Raw genomic sequence first — 19,489 nt, forward strand, 5'->3', positions numbered from 1 at the left:
TACATTAACTGTGCTCTGTCTTCCTCTCATGGGTCGCGACCGATGTCAAGTTCTTAATACCTTCTTCACCAAATTGGTTAAATTTGCTCTTATTTGTTCCGTAAGGAGAAAATCCAATGACCGTTGCTTGACTGGCATTGAAAGTGACACAAAATCTATCCCTATCAACCCCCTGGAGCGAGCTGGGTGGAGCTATCAATGTCATTGTATTGTTAAAGAAAAAGATACAAATCTAACATCATCAGTAGACAACTTCTCACAGAATTTTGAGCATCGATTCAAACTCTTACTGTTTCTAGATGTGAAAGAGAAAATGTAGAAATTAAAAAAAGAGGCAGATAGGGTGTATAATTCAATGATTGGTCCTATCTTTCCTTTGGAACCGGTTCCATTCTCTAGCCATGAATGCTGTTTCCCCAAATATTTAATATATATATATATATATAATTTTTCTATTTTATACATAAAATAATTAAAAAGTATAATTTTTTTGACTGTCTCTGTGAAAGCCCGGCCCACTAGCCCTGTTAAAAAAAAAAAAAAAAAAAGAAGAAAAACAGAGCAGGAAGACTTCCGATTGGAGTCTTCCTCTTCCCCGATCAAGAATCGGAGTCCTAGGGCCATTGAAAAACCCTAGGACGAGCTCTATAAGAACCCTTCTCCTCTCCTCTATGGGTAGATCCATCAGTCGCCGTCGATTGCCGGAGATTTTTCTCCGATTTTTTCGTTTGAAGCCGCGACTCCTCGACCTGTGTTCGCCGCGATTTCACGCCGGTGGGGGGTCACCGGAGGTTGTGGTAAGGTCTCATTTCTCTCCCTCTCTTCTCTCCCTTCTTTCCTGTGCCTGTGGGTACGATTGCCGGCGACGGGTGTCGCCGGATTTTGTTGGAAAAGAGAACCTCTGTCCGGCCCCTTTTCTCCGATTTTCCGGCACCGACGGTCACCGCCGACCACTGGTACAGGCCCTCCGAACTCGAGGGAAGGCCGTCCTTGCCGCCGGCCACCGTCGGGCAAGGGGTGGCCGTGAATGGCCGACGTGGGGAACGGGGAACTTTAGGTCCCCTGTTCCAGCCAAAGAAGGCCACGGGAGGGGGGAAAAAGAAAAAGAAAGGAAAAGGAAAAAGAAAAAGAAAAAGAAAAGAAAAAAAAAGAAAAAAAAAAAGAAAAGAAAAGAAAAATATATAATCAAATAATAATAATAATAATAATAATAAAAAGGAAAAGAAAAGAAGAAAAAGAAAAGAAAAGAAAAATATATATATTTATAAAATAAATAAATAAATAAAATAAATAAATAAATAAATAAATAAAAAAGAAAAAAAAGAGAGAAAGTTTCTCTCATCCCCCTCTAAAATCTTTCTCTCTCTAAAATTGGATTCGTTCTCTCTCTACTTTCTCTCTCTAAAAAAAAAAATCTCTCCAAGAAATCCTATGAATCCCTTATTAGGCTATCTTCTTCACTTCTAGGGACCTATGACCTTAAATCGGGTTAGAGCCGAAGGGAGAGATTTATTGGATTGATTATCAAATCGGTCATTTCTTTATATTATGTAATTTTATTAGAAATATGAAATTTATTAATGATTTAATATTTTAAATAGGACTGTCTGATTCTTTTAAGGAAGATTAAAAGGTCCCGAACGATCGAGGTAAGTAGATCTTATGCTCCTTATTTATTTTTAAATGATCATGTTTTTATGTAAAGAATTGCTATTGATGAAATCATAATTTTTCATAAAATAAGGATCGGCATATGTGATATGAAAGAGCATGTTTTATTATGAGCATTGATTTTATGAATATGTCTTATGAAAATAGCATGATTATGAAGCATGAATTTCATTGTTTTTCCATCTATGTATATGTATGCTTTAAGAAAAAGATATAAAGATTTCAAAAGCTCTCAGATGGCTATGAATGAATCCCTTCGGGAAGGTCGACATCCGGAGCTAGCATCCACATGAAACATGGCCCTGCCAGCGGGTATAAAGTTGGCACATGAATTAAGAACTCTGTCGATTAAGAAACATGGTCCTGTCATGGGTATAATAGTGACCTTAGCACGAATGTCTGTGAGCAATATTTTGAAACATGACATGAATACATGATGAACATGATTTACAATTCATAATTGTGAAATATACATGATTTATGCATGCATGATGAGCTTATAACTTGTTTTATTATATGCTCTATGAAATATTTACTTTTGCAATAATTGTTATTTGCTAAATGATGCATTATCATAGAAAACTTATGCCTGATCCGGTAAGGAAGCGAAAGTCTACTTACTGAGCTAGTGTAGCTCATATTCCAGGCTTGGAGATCAGCAAAGCAAGTTTAGAAATTTTGCTCTAGGAATTCAGTTTATGTTTACGGATTGTAGTCATTATGAATTTTAAGACTTGGATTATTTCATCTTTGGATTTAGATGCTCTGAACCAGTTTTGATTTAATTAAATAATTGAATTGAACTTTATTATTATATTTATTTGTGATACACCTGTCATTATACTTAAGAAAATGAATTTTGGCTTCGTGTTATCGTGGGTCCATCCCTTGGTAGCATGGCCGTGTTATGTCCTAGATTTGGGGTGTGACATTTTATGGTATCAGAGCAATAGATTTAATCAAGGATAGAACTTAAAACCTAACAGTGAGTAGCTAGGTTACGCGTAGTTAGACTCTGACTTAAATTATTAACTGTACTGTAACTCTGTTATAAAATAACGTAATAATGATTGGCATTTGAATAGGAAACGATGAGCGATAGGGAGGGCGAGACTTTGGCAAATATGGCCGCTAGGACAAGAGGAGCAAGAGGAGCAAGACTGACGTCACGAGGAGCTGACAATCAACCAGCTGAGCGGGCTCCTGACGCACCGGCCACACAGGCGGACATTGCTGGTGTTTGTCAAGTGGTGGCTCAACTTATTCAGCAGCAGGCACAGACTGCTCCTCGACCGACATTATCTATGGAGTCATACTATGAGAGATTCAGAAGGCTCAACCCACCTCTATTTGAGGGTGGATCTGATCCTATAGCTGCAGAGACATGGATTCGAGAGATGGAAAAGATGTTTGATGCCCTGCAATACCCTGAGAATGTGAAGGTCCGATTAGCCATTCCTATGTTAAAAGGAAATGCCGAGTTTTGGTGGACTGCAATAAAAGCTGCCTATGGGAACAATGATGATCAGCTCACTTGGGAAGAATTCAAAGAGATATTCTATGATCAGTACTTTTCGAGGACAATGAGATTGGTAAAAGAAAATGAGTTTCTAGCCTTAAAGCAAAAGGATGATATGACGGTGCTAGAATATGCTAACAAGTTTAATGAGCTAGGCCGCTTCTGCTCCCAACTTATGGAATTCGAAAGGAGTAAAGCTAACAGATTTGAACAAGGTCCAAGATATGGAATTCGATCCCGTCTGTCTTCTCATATTTTCAATAACTACAAGGACGTATTGGAGCGAGCTTTGAAAGTGAAATCTGAATTGAAAAGAGCAGAACTAGAAAGAGGAGATAAGAAGAGACCGAGATCAGCAGAAAATCTAAAGGATCAGCAAAAAAATTTCAAAAGTAATAACTCTGATAAGAAGAAAGAATCTTCATCCTGCTCCTACTGTGGAAAAAATCACAATGGACCTTGTCTCAAGAGGATTGGAGCATGCTTCTTATGTGGTGAAAAAGGACATATGGCTCGTGATTGCCCAAATAAGAAAAGAGATGACTCTAGATCTAACAAACCAGTTGATCAAAAACAAAAAGGAAACGCACGAGTGTTTACTTTAAACCAGCAGGAGGCCAATGCAAATGATCAAGTGGTGACATGTATTATCCCAGTCAATTCTAATTATGCTCATGTGTTATTCGATTCTGGCTCTTCACACTCTTTTATATCTCTCAAGTTTGCTACTTCTTTGAATTGTGTGCCTGAAAAACTAAATGAACCATTATATATTAGCACACCTTTTAAAAATATTGTTGTTGCTGACATTATTTTCAAGAATTGCATAATCCAAATAGAAAAAAAAGAATTAGCAGCAGATTTGATTCAGCTAAATATGTATAATTTTGATGTTATTCTTGGGATGAATTGATTATCTTCGTACCATGCACATATTGATTGTTTTGGAAAAAGAGTAGTATTTCAAATTTCGGATGAACCGCAATTCTTCTTTCAAGGCGAAGTTCATAATACGGAATCCAAACAATCTTTGGGTATTATCTCAATCATGAATGCAAGAAAAGCTTTAAGGAAAGGATGCAAAGCATTTTTGGCCCATGTAATTAACGTCGAGAAGGAAAAGATAAAGCTGGATGATATCTCAATTGTCAAAGAATTTTCTGATATTTTTCCAGATGAACTACCCGAATTGCCCCCAGAGCGTGAAGTTGAATTTAAAATTGATATCACCTCGGGAACGGGACCTATTTCGAAACCTCCTTATCGGATGGCTCCCATAGAATTACGAGAATTAAAGGATCAACTGCAAGAACTTTTGAATAAAAAGTTTGTCCGGCCAAGCACATCACCTTGGGAAGCTCCTGTGTTATTTGTGAAAAAGAAAGATGGGAGCATGCGATTATGCATTGACTATCGGGAGTTGAACAAGGTAACCATAAAGAACAAATATCCTCTTCCACGAATAGATGACTTATTTGATCAACTTCAGGGTGCTCAAGTTTTCTCCAAAATTGACTTACGATCAGGCTATCATCAACTAAGAATTAGAGATGAAGATGTACCTAAGACTGCATTTAGAACCAGGTATGGCCATTATGAATTTTTAGTAATGCCTTTTGGACTAACCAATGCACCGGCTGCTATTATGGATATGATGAACAGAATTTTCAAGCCGTATCTGGATCAATTCGTTGTTGTTTTTATTGATGATAGCCTAGTGTATTCTAAAAATATAGAGGAACATGAGAGACATTTGAGGATCGTGTTTTAGACCTTGAGAAAAGAGAAGCTCTTCGCCAAGCTTAGAAAGTGTGAATTCTGGTTGGATAGTGTTGTCTTCCTCGGTCATGTAATATCCAAGGAAGGAATCTCAGTCGATCCAAAGAAGATAGAAGTCATGGTAAATTGACCTCGACCGACTAATGTGACGGAAGTTAGAAGCTTCTTAGGCTTGGCTGGTTATTATAGAAGATTCGTCAAGAGATTTTTCCAAATTGCAATTCCTCTGACTCGCTTAACTCAGAAATGAATAAAATTTGAATGGAGCAGTGAATGTGAGCAGAGTTTTCAAGATCTGAAGCAACGATTGATCTCCGCCCCAGTTCTTACCCTACCATCTAATGAAGGAGGATTTGTCATTTATAGTGATGCTTCTAAGAAAGGATTAGGTTGTGTGTTGATGCAGAATGATAAGGTCATAGCTTATGCTTCTCGACAACTAAAGGCCTATGAGCAGAATTATCCGACCCATGATTTGGAGTTAGCAGCTATTATTTTTGCTTTAAAGATTTGGCGACACTATTTATATGGAGAATCATGTGAAATCTTTACTGATCATAAAAGCTTAAAATATTTATTTACTCAAAAAGAGCTGAATATGAGATAAAGAAGGTGGCTTGAACTATTAAAAGATTATGATCTAAATATTAAATATCATCCTGGAAAAGCTAATGTGGTGGCAGATGCACTTAGTAGGAAGTCTTCAGCGAATGTGATGACTCTGTTATCCTTTCAGCAATAAATTCTTAGGGATCTTGAAGATTTGTAAATTGAAGTGACCTGTTCTGATGTTAAGAATGTGTTAGCAAATTTAATGGTACAACCAGCATTGATCGAACAGATAAAAACGGCCCAACAAAGTGATATTCATTTATGTCAGATTAAGAAAGACATGGAGAAAGGATTACGAACTGAGTTTAGACTCCATACAGATGGAACTCTTTATTTTGGGAACAGATTATGTATACCAGGTGATCCTGAACTAAAAAGAAAAATTTTGGAAGAAGCCCATAAATTCCGTTTCTCTTTTCATCCCGGTAGTACAAAGATGTATAGAGATTTAAAATAACTCTTCTGGTAGAATGGAATGAAGCGGGAGTTAGCTCGATTTGTATCTCAATGCTTGGTATGCCAACAAGTGAAAGTCGAACATCAAAGACCTGCTGGTCTGCTAAGACCATTAGAGATACCAGAATGAAAATGGGAATATATCACGATGGATTTCGTTACTGGACTTCCAAAGACAACAAGAAAAAATGATGCAGTATGGGTGATTGTTGATCGGCTTACTAAATCAGCTCACTTTCTACCTTTTCGAGTTGGCACTCCTCTTGATAAGTTAGCCCAGATGTATATTGATGGAATTGTACGTCTACATGGTGTTCCAATAAGTATTGTATCTGATCGAGACCCACGATTTGTATTTAGATTTTGAAAAAATTTTCAAGATGCCTTGGGAACAGAATTGAGGCTTAATATGCATTCCATCCTCAGACCGATGGCCAATCTGAAAGGACAATTCAAACTCTGGAGGATATGTTAAGAGCTTGTGCTTTTGACTTCGGAGGACATTGGGATAATCATGTGGCATTGATTGAATTTGCATATAATAACAGTTTTCATTCTAGTATCCAGATGGCATCCTATGAAGCCCTATATGGAAGAAAATGTAGATCCCCTCTGTATTGGGATGAAGTGGGTGAAAAAAAATTAATTGGTCCCGAGTTAGTTCAAGATGCCAGAGACAAAATTTATCTAATCAAGAGAAGACTCAAGACAGCACAGGATAGATAAAAGAGTTGGGCAGATAGAAAAAGAAGAGAATTAGAATTTCAGATCGGTAATCATATTTTTCTAAAAATATCACCTACTAAGGGTGTCATGAGGTTCGGGAGACATGGCAAGCTGAGTCCGCGGTATATTGGACCTTTTGAAATTTTAAATCGAGTAGGAGATGTTGCATACGAACTAGCCTTACCACCAGATTTATCCAAAGTGCACAATGTCTTTCATGTTTCACTACTGAGGAAGTTTGTACCTGATCCAAACAGTGTGATAAAGTATGAGCCATTGCAAGTTCATGAAGATCTAATCTATGAAGAATTTTTCCTGCGAATTATTGATCGAAAAGAGCAAGTTCTAAGATGGCGTATCATTCCATACGTAAAGATTCATTGGAGTAATCATGAAGAGAGAGAGGCTACTTGGGAGCTTGAAGACGATATGAAGACGAGATATCCACACTTATTTGAAAATGAAGGTATGTTAAATTTCGAGGACGAAATTTTTTTTTTAGGGGGGTAGAATGTGAAAGCCTGGCCCACTAGCCCTGTTAAAAAAAAAAAAAAAAAAGAAGAAAAACATAGCAGGAAGACTCCCGATCGGAGTCTTCTTCTTCCCCGATCAAGAATCGGAGTCCTAGGGCCATTGAAAGACCCTAGGACGAGCTCTATAAGAACCCTTCTCCTCTCCTCTATGGGTAGATCCATCAATCGCCGTCGATTGCCGGAGATTTTTCTCCGATTTTCTCGTTTGAAGCCGCGACTCCTCGACCTGTGTTTGCCGCGATTTCACGTCGGTGGGGGGTCACCGGAGGTTGTGGTAAGGTCTCCTTTCTCTCCCTCTCTTCTCTCCCTTCTTTCCTGTGCCTGTGGGCACGATTGCCGACGACGGGTGTCATCGGATTTTGTTGGAAAAGAGAACCTCTGTCCGGCCTCTTTTCTCCGATTTTCCGGCACCGACGGTCACCACCGACCGCCGATACAGGCCCTCCGAACTCGGGGGAAGGCCGCCCTTGCCGCCTGCCACCGCCGGGCAAGGGGTGGCCGTGAACGGCCGACGTGGGGAACGGGGAACTCTAGGTCCCCTGTTCCGGCCAAAGAAGGCCACCGGGGGGGGAAAAAGAAAAAGAAAGGAAAAGGAAAAAGAAAAAGAAAAAGAAAAGAAAAAGAAAAAGAAAAAAAGAAAAGAAAAGAAAAATATATAATCAAATAATAATAATAATAATAATAATAATAATAAAAAGGAAAAGAAAAGAAGAAAAAGAAAAGAAAAGAAATAAATATATATTTATAAAATAAATAAATAAATAAATAAATAAATAAATAAGAAAAAAAAGAGAGAAAGTTTCTCTCATCCCCCTCTAAAATCTTTCTCTCTCTAAAATTGGATTCGTTCTCTCTCTACTTTCTCTCTCTAAAAAAAAAAATCTCTCCAAGAAATCCTATGAATCCCTTATTAGGCTATCTTCTTCACTTCTAGGGACCTATGACCTTAAATCGGGTTAGAGCCGAAGGGATAGATTTATTGGATTGATTATCAAATCGGTCATTTTTTTATATTATGTAATTTTATTAGAAATATGAAATTTATTAATGATTTAATATTTTAAATAGGACTGTCTGATTCTTTTAAGGAAGATTAAAAGGTCCCGAACGATCGAGGTAAGTAGATCTTATGCTCCTTATTTATTTTTAAATGATCATGTTTTTATGTAAAGAATTGCTATTGATGAAATCATAATTTTTCATAAAATAAGGATCGGCATATGTGATATGAAAGAGCATGTTTTATTATGAGCATTAATTTTATGAATATGTCTTATGAAAATAGCATGATTATGAAGCATGAATTTCATTGTTTTTCCATCTATGTATATGTATGCTTTAAGAAAAAGATATAAAGATTTCAAAAGCTCTCAGATGGCTATGAATGAATCCCTTCGGAAAGGTCGACATCCGGAGCTAGCATCCACACGAAACATGGCCCTGCCAGCGGGTATAAAGTTGGCACATGAATTAAGAACTCTGTCGATTAAGAAACATGATCCTGTCAAGGGTATAATAGTGACCTTAGCACGAATGTCTGTGAGCAATATTTTGAAACATGACATGAATACATGATGAACATGATTTACAATTCATAATTGTGAAATATACATGATTTATGCATGCATGATGAGCTTATAACTTGTTTTATTATATGCTCTATGAAATATTTACTTTTGCAATAATTGTTATTTGCTAAATGATGCATTATCATAGAAAACTTATGCCTGATCCGGTAAGGAAGCGGAAGTCTACTTACTGAGCTAGTGTAGCTCATATTCCAGGCTTGGAGATCAGCAAAGCAAGTTTAGAAATTTTGCTCTAGGAATTCAGTTTATGTTTACGGATTGTAGTCATTATGAATTTTAAGACTTGGATTATTTCATCTTTGGATTTAGATGCTCTGAACCAGTTTTGATTTAATTAAATAATTGAATTGAACTTTATTATTATATTTATTTGTGATACACCTGTCATTATACTTAAGAAGATAAATTTTGGCTTCGTGTTATCGTGGGTCCATCTCTTGGTAGCATGGCCGTGTTATGTCCCAGATTTGGGGCGTGACAGTCTCGACTTTACATGTGTTACATGCACAACTTTTGGACTTTAAAAATTTGAAATTAGATCTTTAATTTATTTATATCTATCAATGTGATTCTATCATCCATCTTTGTTAAACAAATTCTAATAAAACACTAACATGACCATCATGTGTCTTAACTCTTAAAATATGTAAATAATTTTCTAAGTGCTTTTAGTATCTAAAGTGAAAAAGAAAAATGAGAGAGAAAACATCCACCCACGGGCCATCATTGCTCTTCCGCATCCCATCCCTCCTCATCTCACTCGAAGTTGCCCACCCTTCCTCCTTGGAGCTCGACATAATCTGTCATCCCTCATGCTCATCTATGCGATGGCATCCCGGACTGATATTTGAAAGAGTAATATATATATATCTCAAGACTTTTTGGAGTCGTCTCCAAATATATTCTTGCTAAGTAACAAAACATTCATACGAGTACTGCTAGCTTGGAGTAGGGATGACCGAATTGCTTATTGGTTTCAAAGAAAATTTCTCATACAACATCCATCCCTTCTTTAAACCTTGCTGACCTGCCAAACATATCAACCATGCAAGCATAATGACCAACTATTGGTTCTCAAATAGATTTTGGAACAATGGACTCCCTTGTCACGATTAGTAAAATTCCATGTCCTGCAATATATTCTCTATTCAGCTGATCACCGTTGCTCACCGCAATTTCTGGTGAGAGTTGAATAGCAATTGTTCATTGAAGGAAAATGGGTTCAACAACTTGCACCGAGGGCTATCAAACAGGTTCATGAAATCTGTACAAATGCTTGAACTAATGATCTTCTTGGATGCGCTTTTTTGCAACTGTTGACCATCTGGTGGCATTTTAGACTATTCTCAACTGGGAAACAGGGGATTCTGTTTGGAAGAGCCACCGAACTAAGAATTTGTTGCCATTGCAGCTATTGAAATTTTGTTCAAGGATGTCAACTTTGACAGACAAACACAGGGAATGAGTGAAGAAACTAGAAATTAACAAGAGTGAGAAAGAGCAAAGAGGAATTATTTAAGTTGGTTTGCATATTGATCTTTAGCATACTAAGTTTTAATGAGGTAGTAAATAAGGTTGATAAGTGCATTAGCGCTACTAATGTTTCACCTAACCTAATTTATAAAATTGCATTTTAAGTGCATAAGCAATGTATATATGAGAAGAATTAGGAAGATTATCTTGTCCAAAGGAAGATTATAGCCAACAAGTTGTACTAGTGCTCCCAACAAACGAGGTTGCTTGCAGGTTTTAACCATGATATGTGTCTACCCAAGATCTCGACATAAAAATTAACTTCTTTTTTTTTTTTTTTAAATACTGATGTTGTCAATGTTATTCTTTAATAAAGAATTACAAAGTTCAACTTTTTTTTTGATACATCACATAGTCCAACTTTAAGTCTTTATCATCGCTACATTATATGATGGGACCATAATTGGAGACAGGAGATGTATTTTCCAAACAAAGTCTAAAGCAATGCAGCAATGACTTCATGCTCCAAAAGCTAATTCTTCTTCTACACTCATCACTAAACTTCATATGGTGAAGGGTAAATAGGAAAAATATTATATCCCCTCTCAAATGGCTCCATCCAAATGAGAGATCGCCCAATAAAGGCTGGGCAGTTGCTACAAGAATTATTTGCGCGTGCCTCGTATTCTAATCTCACTCACTATCACCAAAATAATGGCCAAAAGAACGGATAAGGCGACCACCGCCACGTGGGCATCGTACCGCCCCTAATTCTTCAGTAAAAGTCTTTAATCGGAAGATTCCTCGTGGCCGTCGAAATTTTTATATTTTCCTTCCGTTCCGGTCTCTGCTGCTACGCTACCCCTGCGGTACCCCCAACAATGCAGACCGTGTTCTTACCGACATCCATCCTGAATCGCCTCCTTTTCTGGGGTCTTGCCGGTCGACCGAAAATCTCGGTTTGCGACAGGTTTGGGTACTGTCTGGCCTTCCGTGGGACTGCCGACATAGCGTTTTTTCTTTCCGAAAATACTCTTACAACCGTCAGTTCCATCCGAGCACTAACTCAGTAACTCCCTCCATCCATCACCATCGAAGCGGCGAGGCCAAGATCAGACGGTCCTGACCGGTTGGATCTAAGACGGCATTGAAGGGTAAAACTGTAATTGTAGGAAACTACTTTGTCCTTTAATTTGCTAAGCTTACACCAATTAACCATGAATCCGCCTCCGAGAAATTATGACGCCGAGGCCTGACGCCAGGAGCCAGCGGTTTGATGTACTATTTTTGGAAACATCGACGGCGGATATTTTCCCCGCATATAAAGTTTACAACCACGAAAATATACCAACCGATGGAGAAGGGATGAGAGGTTATAAATTTGTCTGTGCCCCAGGGAGCTCTCCCTCCTTTCTTTTCTACTGCAAGAAAGCGAGCCTTCTCCTCGTCCTGCTGTTCTCCTTCCGAGCTTTGAGGGCCGCATAATTTGGGGAAGGGTATCTGTCCCTGAGAGCTAGGAGTTAAGGTTCCGTCCGTGGAAATAGGAGGAGGAGAGAGGGAGATGGGGGAGGAGGAGACGACGAAGACGGAGGCCTCGGCGGAGGCCGTAAAGGATGGCCCGGAGGAGAAGGCGTTGGCTCAGCCACCTCCGGAGGAGAAGGCGTTGGCTCAGCCGCCTCCAGAGGAGAAGCCCGACGAATCCAAGGCTCTCGTTGTCGTGGAGAGTGAGGCTTTTTCCTCTTGTCCTCTTCTTTTATTTTTCTGTTGTGCTTTTTCTTTTCTTTCTTTTTCTTTTTTTCTAGTTAATGGATGAAGAATTGCAGAGTTTGTTAGAGGTTTAGGTGGAATTTTGGATTCTATTAGAGTTTGGTTTGGATTTTGACTACGAGATTTTCGCGGTTACTTGAAGAGAATTCTGCGGAGAAAATATGTAAAATTAGTTTTTTTTGTATTGGAATTGTTAAGTTTGGTGATAAAGTTATTTGCTTTAATAAAATTTAAGATTCCTTTTGATTCCATGGATTCAAGATTTTACATTCTTTTTTCCTTTTTTTTCTTTTTTTGAACGGAATTCCGATTTTTGGAAAGCTTTCAAGTTTCGATAGCCTATTTTTCAGTTTGGATGAAGCCGGTGGAGTTTTGAGTGGTGTATTCTTATGCTACTACGTTATCTGATTTAAGTGTTTTCCCCCTTCCTCTAAAAGAATCCCCTTTATAAATAAAATTAAGGTGATTTGGTTGTATTCATTACTGATGTTCTTTTCCATTTTTCTTTATTTTTCTTCCCTGTTCTGGTAGCTTTCAATTCTGTCTGGAATTTGTGTAGATAAGGGAATCCAAAGCTTAAATTTGCCTGAGTCGATAAATGATCTATAAATAATTAGTATGTTTTTCTTCAATTCTGGTTTTCCAGGTAATCAATTTCATAGTATTTGTTATGATTGATGGGCTGTATGATCTTAAGAAAATCTCATGAGTTACAGAGTGATATATCATTATTTATTCATGAGTCTATCGATTAATTTTCCTTTTTCCCAAGTTAGATATGGTCAAGAACTGCACTGCGTCTGGTGCTTACTTTGTTTAGATCTCCAATAGTCCAACGTCAAGAGAAGTTTCTTCTTTGTTGCTTTAAATGAATATATTCTAGCCTCGCCCCCCCCTCTCCCCTCCTCTCTCTGTCTGTTTGTGCGCACTTGTGAACAAGAACCCATCAATTGAAAGAGTGACTCCAAAAGGAAGATGGTGAGAAGAAATAGTGTGAAGTGCAATGATGCATTTTATTTTTCTTGTATCTATGCTATCATTTTATTTTTCCTCCTACAACCTCCCACCTCCCAAACCAAAAAGAAGAAGAAGAAGAAGAAGATCTATATGTTCATGCATGATCTACTTTACTTGAGATAGCAACAATTTGAACTGGGCTTTTCAGGGTGCACCATGCGTATTCTGGGAATGTTGTATGATAGCTCAAACTAATTATAATTTATGCTTCATGCATAACCTTTCTACTTCTCTGTTTTGCAGAGGTTGCAGATTCTCCTCCACCTGAGAAAAGCTCAGCAGGTTCCACTAACAGAGGTAAGGGTTTAAGGAAATCTCAACAGAATCGAAATATTCCCTGTGATATTTTTTTTTGGAAAGAGGCAGAGAAATTTTTTATTCTTTTTCACCTGCAGATGCTGTTCTTGCACGGGTAGCAACTGAGAAGAAAATGTCTTTGATCAAGGCATGGGAGGAGAGTGAAAAAACCAAAGCTGAGAATAAGTAAGATATAATTACTTTAAATTCTCAATTTGTTCGAGCACATATTCATAATTTGTCTGGAGGAGAAGAATCCCGAAGTCTAAAATTATTTCATTTCTTCACATATACTTTTGTTCTACACTAGACTAATACACACACAGCATGTGTACAAATATATACATAAACATATACATATGTACATACATATATATACAGAATTAGTCAAATTAACTGGACTCTTGTATAATTATTCAGTCAGCGGCTCAAGAAGCACTGGTTCATCATCCATGGATCACCTGCTTCAATATCCATGCTAAGATTAAGCATGCATGTGAGATCTCAAGAATGGAACATGTCATACATGTACATATGTATTGCATGTATATCCATATGTATGCACACATGCATGTATTTGCTTTTGTCACTTATATCTTTCTATTCAAACTTCTGCTTCCCAAGTGCAATTTTTAAGCTTCCCCCTCAAACAAAAGCCCATAATAAATTCTATCATGCGACTTCTATTTATTTGTAATTGCCTGCCACTTGTACTAGAGTATTATTTTTTTTTTTAATTGAAAATAGCATTTCAATTTTTAACTGTTGGCATTTTCGACTTTGGACTGTTGGTGGTCAAAAATTAAATTTTTTTTTTAAAATGTTGGAACAAGGCATTGGTTCCAACTTCTAATAGATGTCTTTTTATCCTTGGCCCTTCCAATGACTATTAGGTTTTTATTCTTATTTATTGTAAAATCAGCTTTCTGTTATTAAGATGACTATTTGCTGAATAGTTGTTTCTCTTTATTTGGTGACTGCTTGGCAATTAACAGTTACGTGTATATAGCTCTTTTCTTTTTATAAAGAGTTGTGTTGTATGCAAGTGGATACATGCAGATATCTTTTACATATACCCTCTCTTTCTACTTATGAAATTCCTGAACACTCCTGCTGAGCATTTCTTTTCTTTCATAATTTTCCGGGTTAGGTTATCTTTCTTTAGCCGGTTGGGTAGTGCAGAGACCAGGTAGGCATATTAATTGGGCATTGCATCCTGTAATGGATTTCTACTAGTCCACCTGAATCTGAAGTGCAGGGGAAATTCCTTTCTTTAAGGCAGTACTTGAGTTAGCATGCCTTGCCCATATTTCATTTAATTTTCTTCATTCCTCTTCCATTTTTCTTATAGTCTATTTCTTCACCATTTCCAACAACTTCCTATGATTTCTTGTCATATCTTGCATCTTGATATAAATAATTTTTATCCCAGCCTAAATCTTGATTCATGTTATCGCTGTATGTGCATTCTTATGCCTTTCTGTTTTATATGGCCAGAACAGACCAAGATTTTGCTTTGTACTGAATAACATTCGTAATGACTATGGTGTTTTTTGTGTTTCCAAAATTTTGGGGCACTCGTATATTGACTTTGTCCTGAGACTTTACCAGAAATGATCCAAGTGAAATTTCTTCTGTAATTTTAGTTTGAATATAGGGTTCCCATGATCCATTTTCAGGTAGGAGTAAAAGCATAATGACTGCCTTATGTAACTAACTGAACACCAAAACCTACTATATCAGCAGACACTGTATTCTACCAAAGGTTTCATCAAGTGTTCGATATTTGGTCCATGAAGATTGAGACTGAAACACTGTACAGTACCAAGAAGTTTGGTAGTAAAGAACTAAAGATACAGAACCCTAATGATTTTTTCTATATAATGTAAGTTTTATGTGTTGTTCCATCTAATGACTTGATAATCCCAAACAGAGCTCAGAAGAAGATGTCATCCATTGTTTCATGGGAGAACACAAAGAAGGCAGCAGTGGAAGCTGAGTTGAAAAAAATTGAGGTAAGCAGAGTCTTCCTTCAGACATGTAAGGCTGTTTGAATAGTTCATTGTTTGTACCACCATTATATCCATTACTGGTCTTAAAAGTTACCGAAACAGTGAAGTCAGGCTGCTTAGAAACTTAAAGCGAACAAGATACTAGTAAAAATTTCTGAAAATTTATGGCTTAACAAAGTTTAATAATAGGATCATTTTTCTAACACAGTTACTTCATTGGCCCCAAAATTTCTGAGAGTTTATGGTTCAGCTTGGTTTAAGGTTGACAAGGTCACGTTTCGAACCCAAATACTTCATGGGCTTTGGAAGGGAAGTGGCACCCAAAAATCCAAATATAAGATGTCATGAAATGCTTGTGGAATAAACAATAGCTTGCATGTAGTTAAATTGCCGATTCACTCAAGTCCCTTAATCATCAATCAGTTCGCCTTTCATTGTGCTTGTGTTTGGCTTTCGAAAGCAAGCTGTAAGTTATGATTGTGTGAGCAGGAAGCACTTGAGATGAAGAAGGCGGAATATTCAGAAAAAATGAAGAACAAAATCGCCATGATCCACAAGGCAGCAGAAGAGAAGAGAGCAATTGTTGAGGCCAAGCGCGGAGAGGAGATCTTAAAGGCAGAGGAATCAGCTGCAAAATATCGCGCCACAGGACTTTATCCAAAGAAGGTATGTGGGTGCTTCAGCGCCTAGATTTGAGCACAATGGAAGGTTAGTGGATCAGCGGAAGCGTCATCTAGGTGCTGTTTTTCCTCATCTGTGCTTGCGTTGGTGTTTTGTGGAGTTCTAGATGAAGTTTCAATCCAGATTTCAGTATATGTGTGTGTGTGATATGCCTGTATATAGATGATCCATCCAACAACAAAATGTCCCGGTGATGTATCTATATTCTTTCAGCTCACAATGTAAAGATTATTCAACTATGGATAATCCTTCTCCAATAGCTGGTTGTGAAAGGCATGCTGCTGGTTTGCGACAATCTTAGTATCATGACATACAACAATCTACTTGCTGAAATGTAATCCCAGAAGTTACAGCACAATGTCTTAAACTGTCACCTCTTTGTTCCCTGAGGTTTAACCATTCTTAAAGCTGCCATAATTCTGGGTTTTATCATCACATGATTGGGAGACATCGGCCTGCTTCACAAAGCTAATCGAGCAAAGGCCGTGTATTTCTTTTTCCAGAAGTAGCAAAGGCCAGCTCAATTAGTCAAGCAGGCAGGCTGACGCCATAAAATGGTCTCTGCTCGATTAGTTTTGTCATCAGCATGCTCCACTGTCTGGCTTGTGCTTGGTCAAGCTAGAACCCTTTTATGTTCGTCTCAAGAAGACAGACTACGTCTATCAGAGTCTATACCCCCCATTCTATCAGCAAAACAATAATAAACACAACAATGGCAGCAACCCACATGGTGAAGGTGATTGACATTAAGTAAGAGGATGCTTAAAGGTCGAGTCTTCTGCAGATAACAAATCCAATAGGTTAAAACAGTAAATTTGAGGCCACAAACTTTCATCAAACACAAGCATACAGGCCCTAAATCAAAAGCTTCAGTTTACGTGGTCGATGGCATCAGGCCATGCAACAGAAGCACTTCTAAGAGGATGCGGCAAAAAAATTGCAAATTATGATGTTCAGATTTTCACAAACATGTACCTAGTAGGGCCATGCCCCAACTCAACCGAGAAATAATTGGATGGCCAATTTCTGTATTTTTTTAGCTCATGTAGTCATGTATGAATTAGTTTTGACCTAGTTTGACCTGAAACATCAACTAGGTTAATAAAATAAATAGTAAATCTAATTTAATCCAAGCTAGATAGATATAAAACAAAATCTATTATATATGTATAAAAACAGAGGGCCACGTTTCTAATCCGTATTTATAAAAACCCGAAGCACAATCTTCACGCGACGCCTGGCAGCACCACCCGTTTGCATGCCATGCATCTGCACAAAAACAATAATTTAAAAAAATACTAAAATGCGGTATCCATATGCTCCATAAAATAATAAAATAATAATCGATGACGCTCCATTCATCTTTGGGACTGAAGTCGATGACGTCGGAGGAGGTGAGGCAGTGGGTGCAAGGTTGAAGTCGGCTACACCGGAGGAGGTGAGGCGTCGGAAGAGGTCAGAGCGTGTCTAGGAGACGTCCGAAACGACAGCAGCCATAGCGGCAAGGAGCTCGGGTTTGTTGAGGTGGGACATCTGCTCACCAACTCCACAGCTTCGTGAGGGCAACGACGGGGTCGTTGACGAGGGGCAATTTGATGTCGGGCTCAAAGCGAGTTTCACAGTACCGGCCGATGATAGAGAGAAGGCAATGTCATAAAAATAGGTGCCGACAGTTCTTTCGGAACTGTGTGAGAGGGGGCGGGCTGCGGCGAAGAGGGCTGGTGGAGAGGGTGGGGCGACACCGGTGGACGCAGAGAAAGTACAAAAAAAATAAAATAAAATACTATTTTTTTAAATAATAAATATAATATATATATATATTAAATAAAAAAATAAATAAAATATTATTAAAAAAAAAAGAAGCAGCATTCGATGCAGCGCACTGGATTATAAACTAGTTATCTTAATTTTTGAACCAGTTAAAAAATACAATGAACGCATGGTGACTGTTTTTGATTCTTTAGTCCTATCAAAAATTATGAATAAGGCATGTGCTATGTAGCTAAATGGATTCCAGGCTTTTTCCCGCAAGGGCTATTGAACTATGATACAAGATTTATTTTAGCATTTATTTAGGAGAAAATCTAGCTACATGTGCATTCAACGTAATAGATGTGACTATCTCAGAAAAAAATACAAATGGATGTACAAGATTTACATTATTCGTTTATTTATATGAAAATTTTGGCATATTATTTATGGATAGATATGATGTCATTATATGGGTGACAGAATGCAAAGGATGCGTCCATCATTTACATAGTGAAGAAACTTCTACGAGAAGCATATGAACTGTGTAAGAGGACCACCTTTGGCTGGGCAAGCATATAAAAATTATAAAATAGACTAATAACAACTGTCGCATTCTCATCTATGATGAATGCACCATAAGCAAAAAATTGAATTGTTCATCATTTTCTTCAGATGATTTTTAGGCCAGGGTTTATCACGATTAGCATGCAGTAAGTAGTGCTAATTAGGTTGAACCTATGCAATTAGCACTATATTTTTCACCTTAAAAAAATGCCAGGCAAATTATGTGGTTGCACAGAAAAATAATGGGATAAAAATAGGATGTGATGTGTCTTGGTTGGACATATATACAAAGCTTAAAAGGGGAACCAGGACATGCCCAAGATGTGAAGAAAAAGGAGGCTATCTTGCTGCTCACAAACTCCTAAATTTATAATATAATAGAGGTTTAATGAATGGGTTATGATTTAGAACATCCATTAAATATTTTTCCTCTTCATTTTCTAGGACCAGTACACCAGTCAATGCAAAACCTATTGGCTCGCGCGGGTGCTAATCTTAAACCGCTCTAAGTGAGAGAACACTAAGCCATCTTACCTTCCAAAGTTAACTTGGTTTACTGGATCATACCTTTAAAAAAATCCATCCAAAGGGTGTTGAATCTTGATCTTCACTACCTTACAGTGATCAAAATGTGTAAATAATGGATAATCTTCTCGTCATTGTGCCGCTGTCAAGACCTAAAGAAATAAATCTTTAAACATATAAAGGAGATGAAAATATTGCACAATAGATGGGTGCCATAAACTACCCTCCCAAGCATCAGGAAAATAGAAACTAGCCAAGTAGGTTGTTTTCCAACAACCAAACATTTTCCATTGGTAGAAGCAGCTCTTTGATGGACTCCCATTACAATGTTTGTGAGGGCCGCTGCAATCTTATAGACAGGCATTGTCAGCACGGTGTCCTCTTTCCTCCTGAAGAAACTCTCAAAGGATTAGTGGCAACATTGAAGAGAAGGATGACGGGAAAAAAAAAGGTCAAATGGGGAAATTAAATGTATTCCAAATGGGAAGATCAATCTGATGCTTGACAAGTCCAGAA

General features: G+C 37.7%; 2 protein-coding genes across 2 annotated transcripts; both read left to right on the forward strand.

The window, feature by feature from the left end:
* The first annotated feature begins 2,324 nt into the window (after positions 1 to 2,324).
* On the forward strand, positions 2,325 to 10,350 carry LOC140852799 (uncharacterized). The gene is made up of 3 exons (XM_073246361.1): positions 2,325 to 3,405; positions 10,098 to 10,138; positions 10,225 to 10,350. Exons 1-3 carry the CDS (start codon positions 2,763 to 2,765, stop codon positions 10,348 to 10,350), a joined length of 810 nt encoding a protein of 269 aa, XP_073102462.1. The 5' UTR covers positions 2,325 to 2,762.
* Positions 10,351 to 11,741: 1,391 nt separating this feature from the next.
* LOC105054828 (remorin) lies at positions 11,742 to 16,389 on the forward strand. The gene is made up of 5 exons (XM_010936431.3): positions 11,742 to 12,082; positions 13,386 to 13,439; positions 13,538 to 13,625; positions 15,373 to 15,454; positions 15,941 to 16,389. The coding sequence occupies exons 1-5, from the start codon at positions 11,920 to 11,922 to the stop codon at positions 16,139 to 16,141; spliced, it is 588 nt and encodes a 195-aa protein (XP_010934733.1). The 5' UTR covers positions 11,742 to 11,919; the 3' UTR covers positions 16,142 to 16,389.
* The last annotated feature ends 3,100 nt before the right edge of the window (positions 16,390 to 19,489 follow it).

The sequence above is a fragment of the Elaeis guineensis genome, chromosome 12 (genome assembly GCF_000442705.2).
Source record: "Elaeis guineensis isolate ETL-2024a chromosome 12, EG11, whole genome shotgun sequence".
NCBI lineage: Eukaryota > Viridiplantae > Streptophyta > Magnoliopsida > Arecales > Arecaceae > Elaeis > Elaeis guineensis.

What these genes read in the sequence shown, in the direction of transcription:
- LOC140852799 (XM_073246361.1), top strand. Translation starts at nt 2,763, where the DNA reads ATGAGCGATAGGGAGGGCGAGACTTTGGCAAATATGGCCGCTAGGACA. An exon ending in AGCTAACAGATTTGAACAAG is followed by an intron (nt 3,406 to 10,097) that starts GTCCAAGATATG and finishes TGTTCATTGAAG; the next exon opens with GAAAATGGGTTCAACAACTT. An exon ending in CACCGAGGGCTATCAAACAG is followed by an intron (nt 10,139 to 10,224) that starts GTTCATGAAATC and finishes GTGGCATTTTAG; the next exon opens with ACTATTCTCAACTGGGAAAC.
- LOC105054828 (XM_010936431.3), top strand. Translation starts at nt 11,920, where the DNA reads ATGGGGGAGGAGGAGACGACGAAGACGGAGGCCTCGGCGGAGGCCGTA. An exon ending in GGCTCTCGTTGTCGTGGAGA is followed by an intron (nt 12,083 to 13,385) that starts GTGAGGCTTTTT and finishes TCTGTTTTGCAG; the next exon opens with AGGTTGCAGATTCTCCTCCA. An exon ending in CTGAGTTGAAAAAAATTGAG is followed by an intron (nt 15,455 to 15,940) that starts GTAAGCAGAGTC and finishes TTGTGTGAGCAG; the next exon opens with GAAGCACTTGAGATGAAGAA.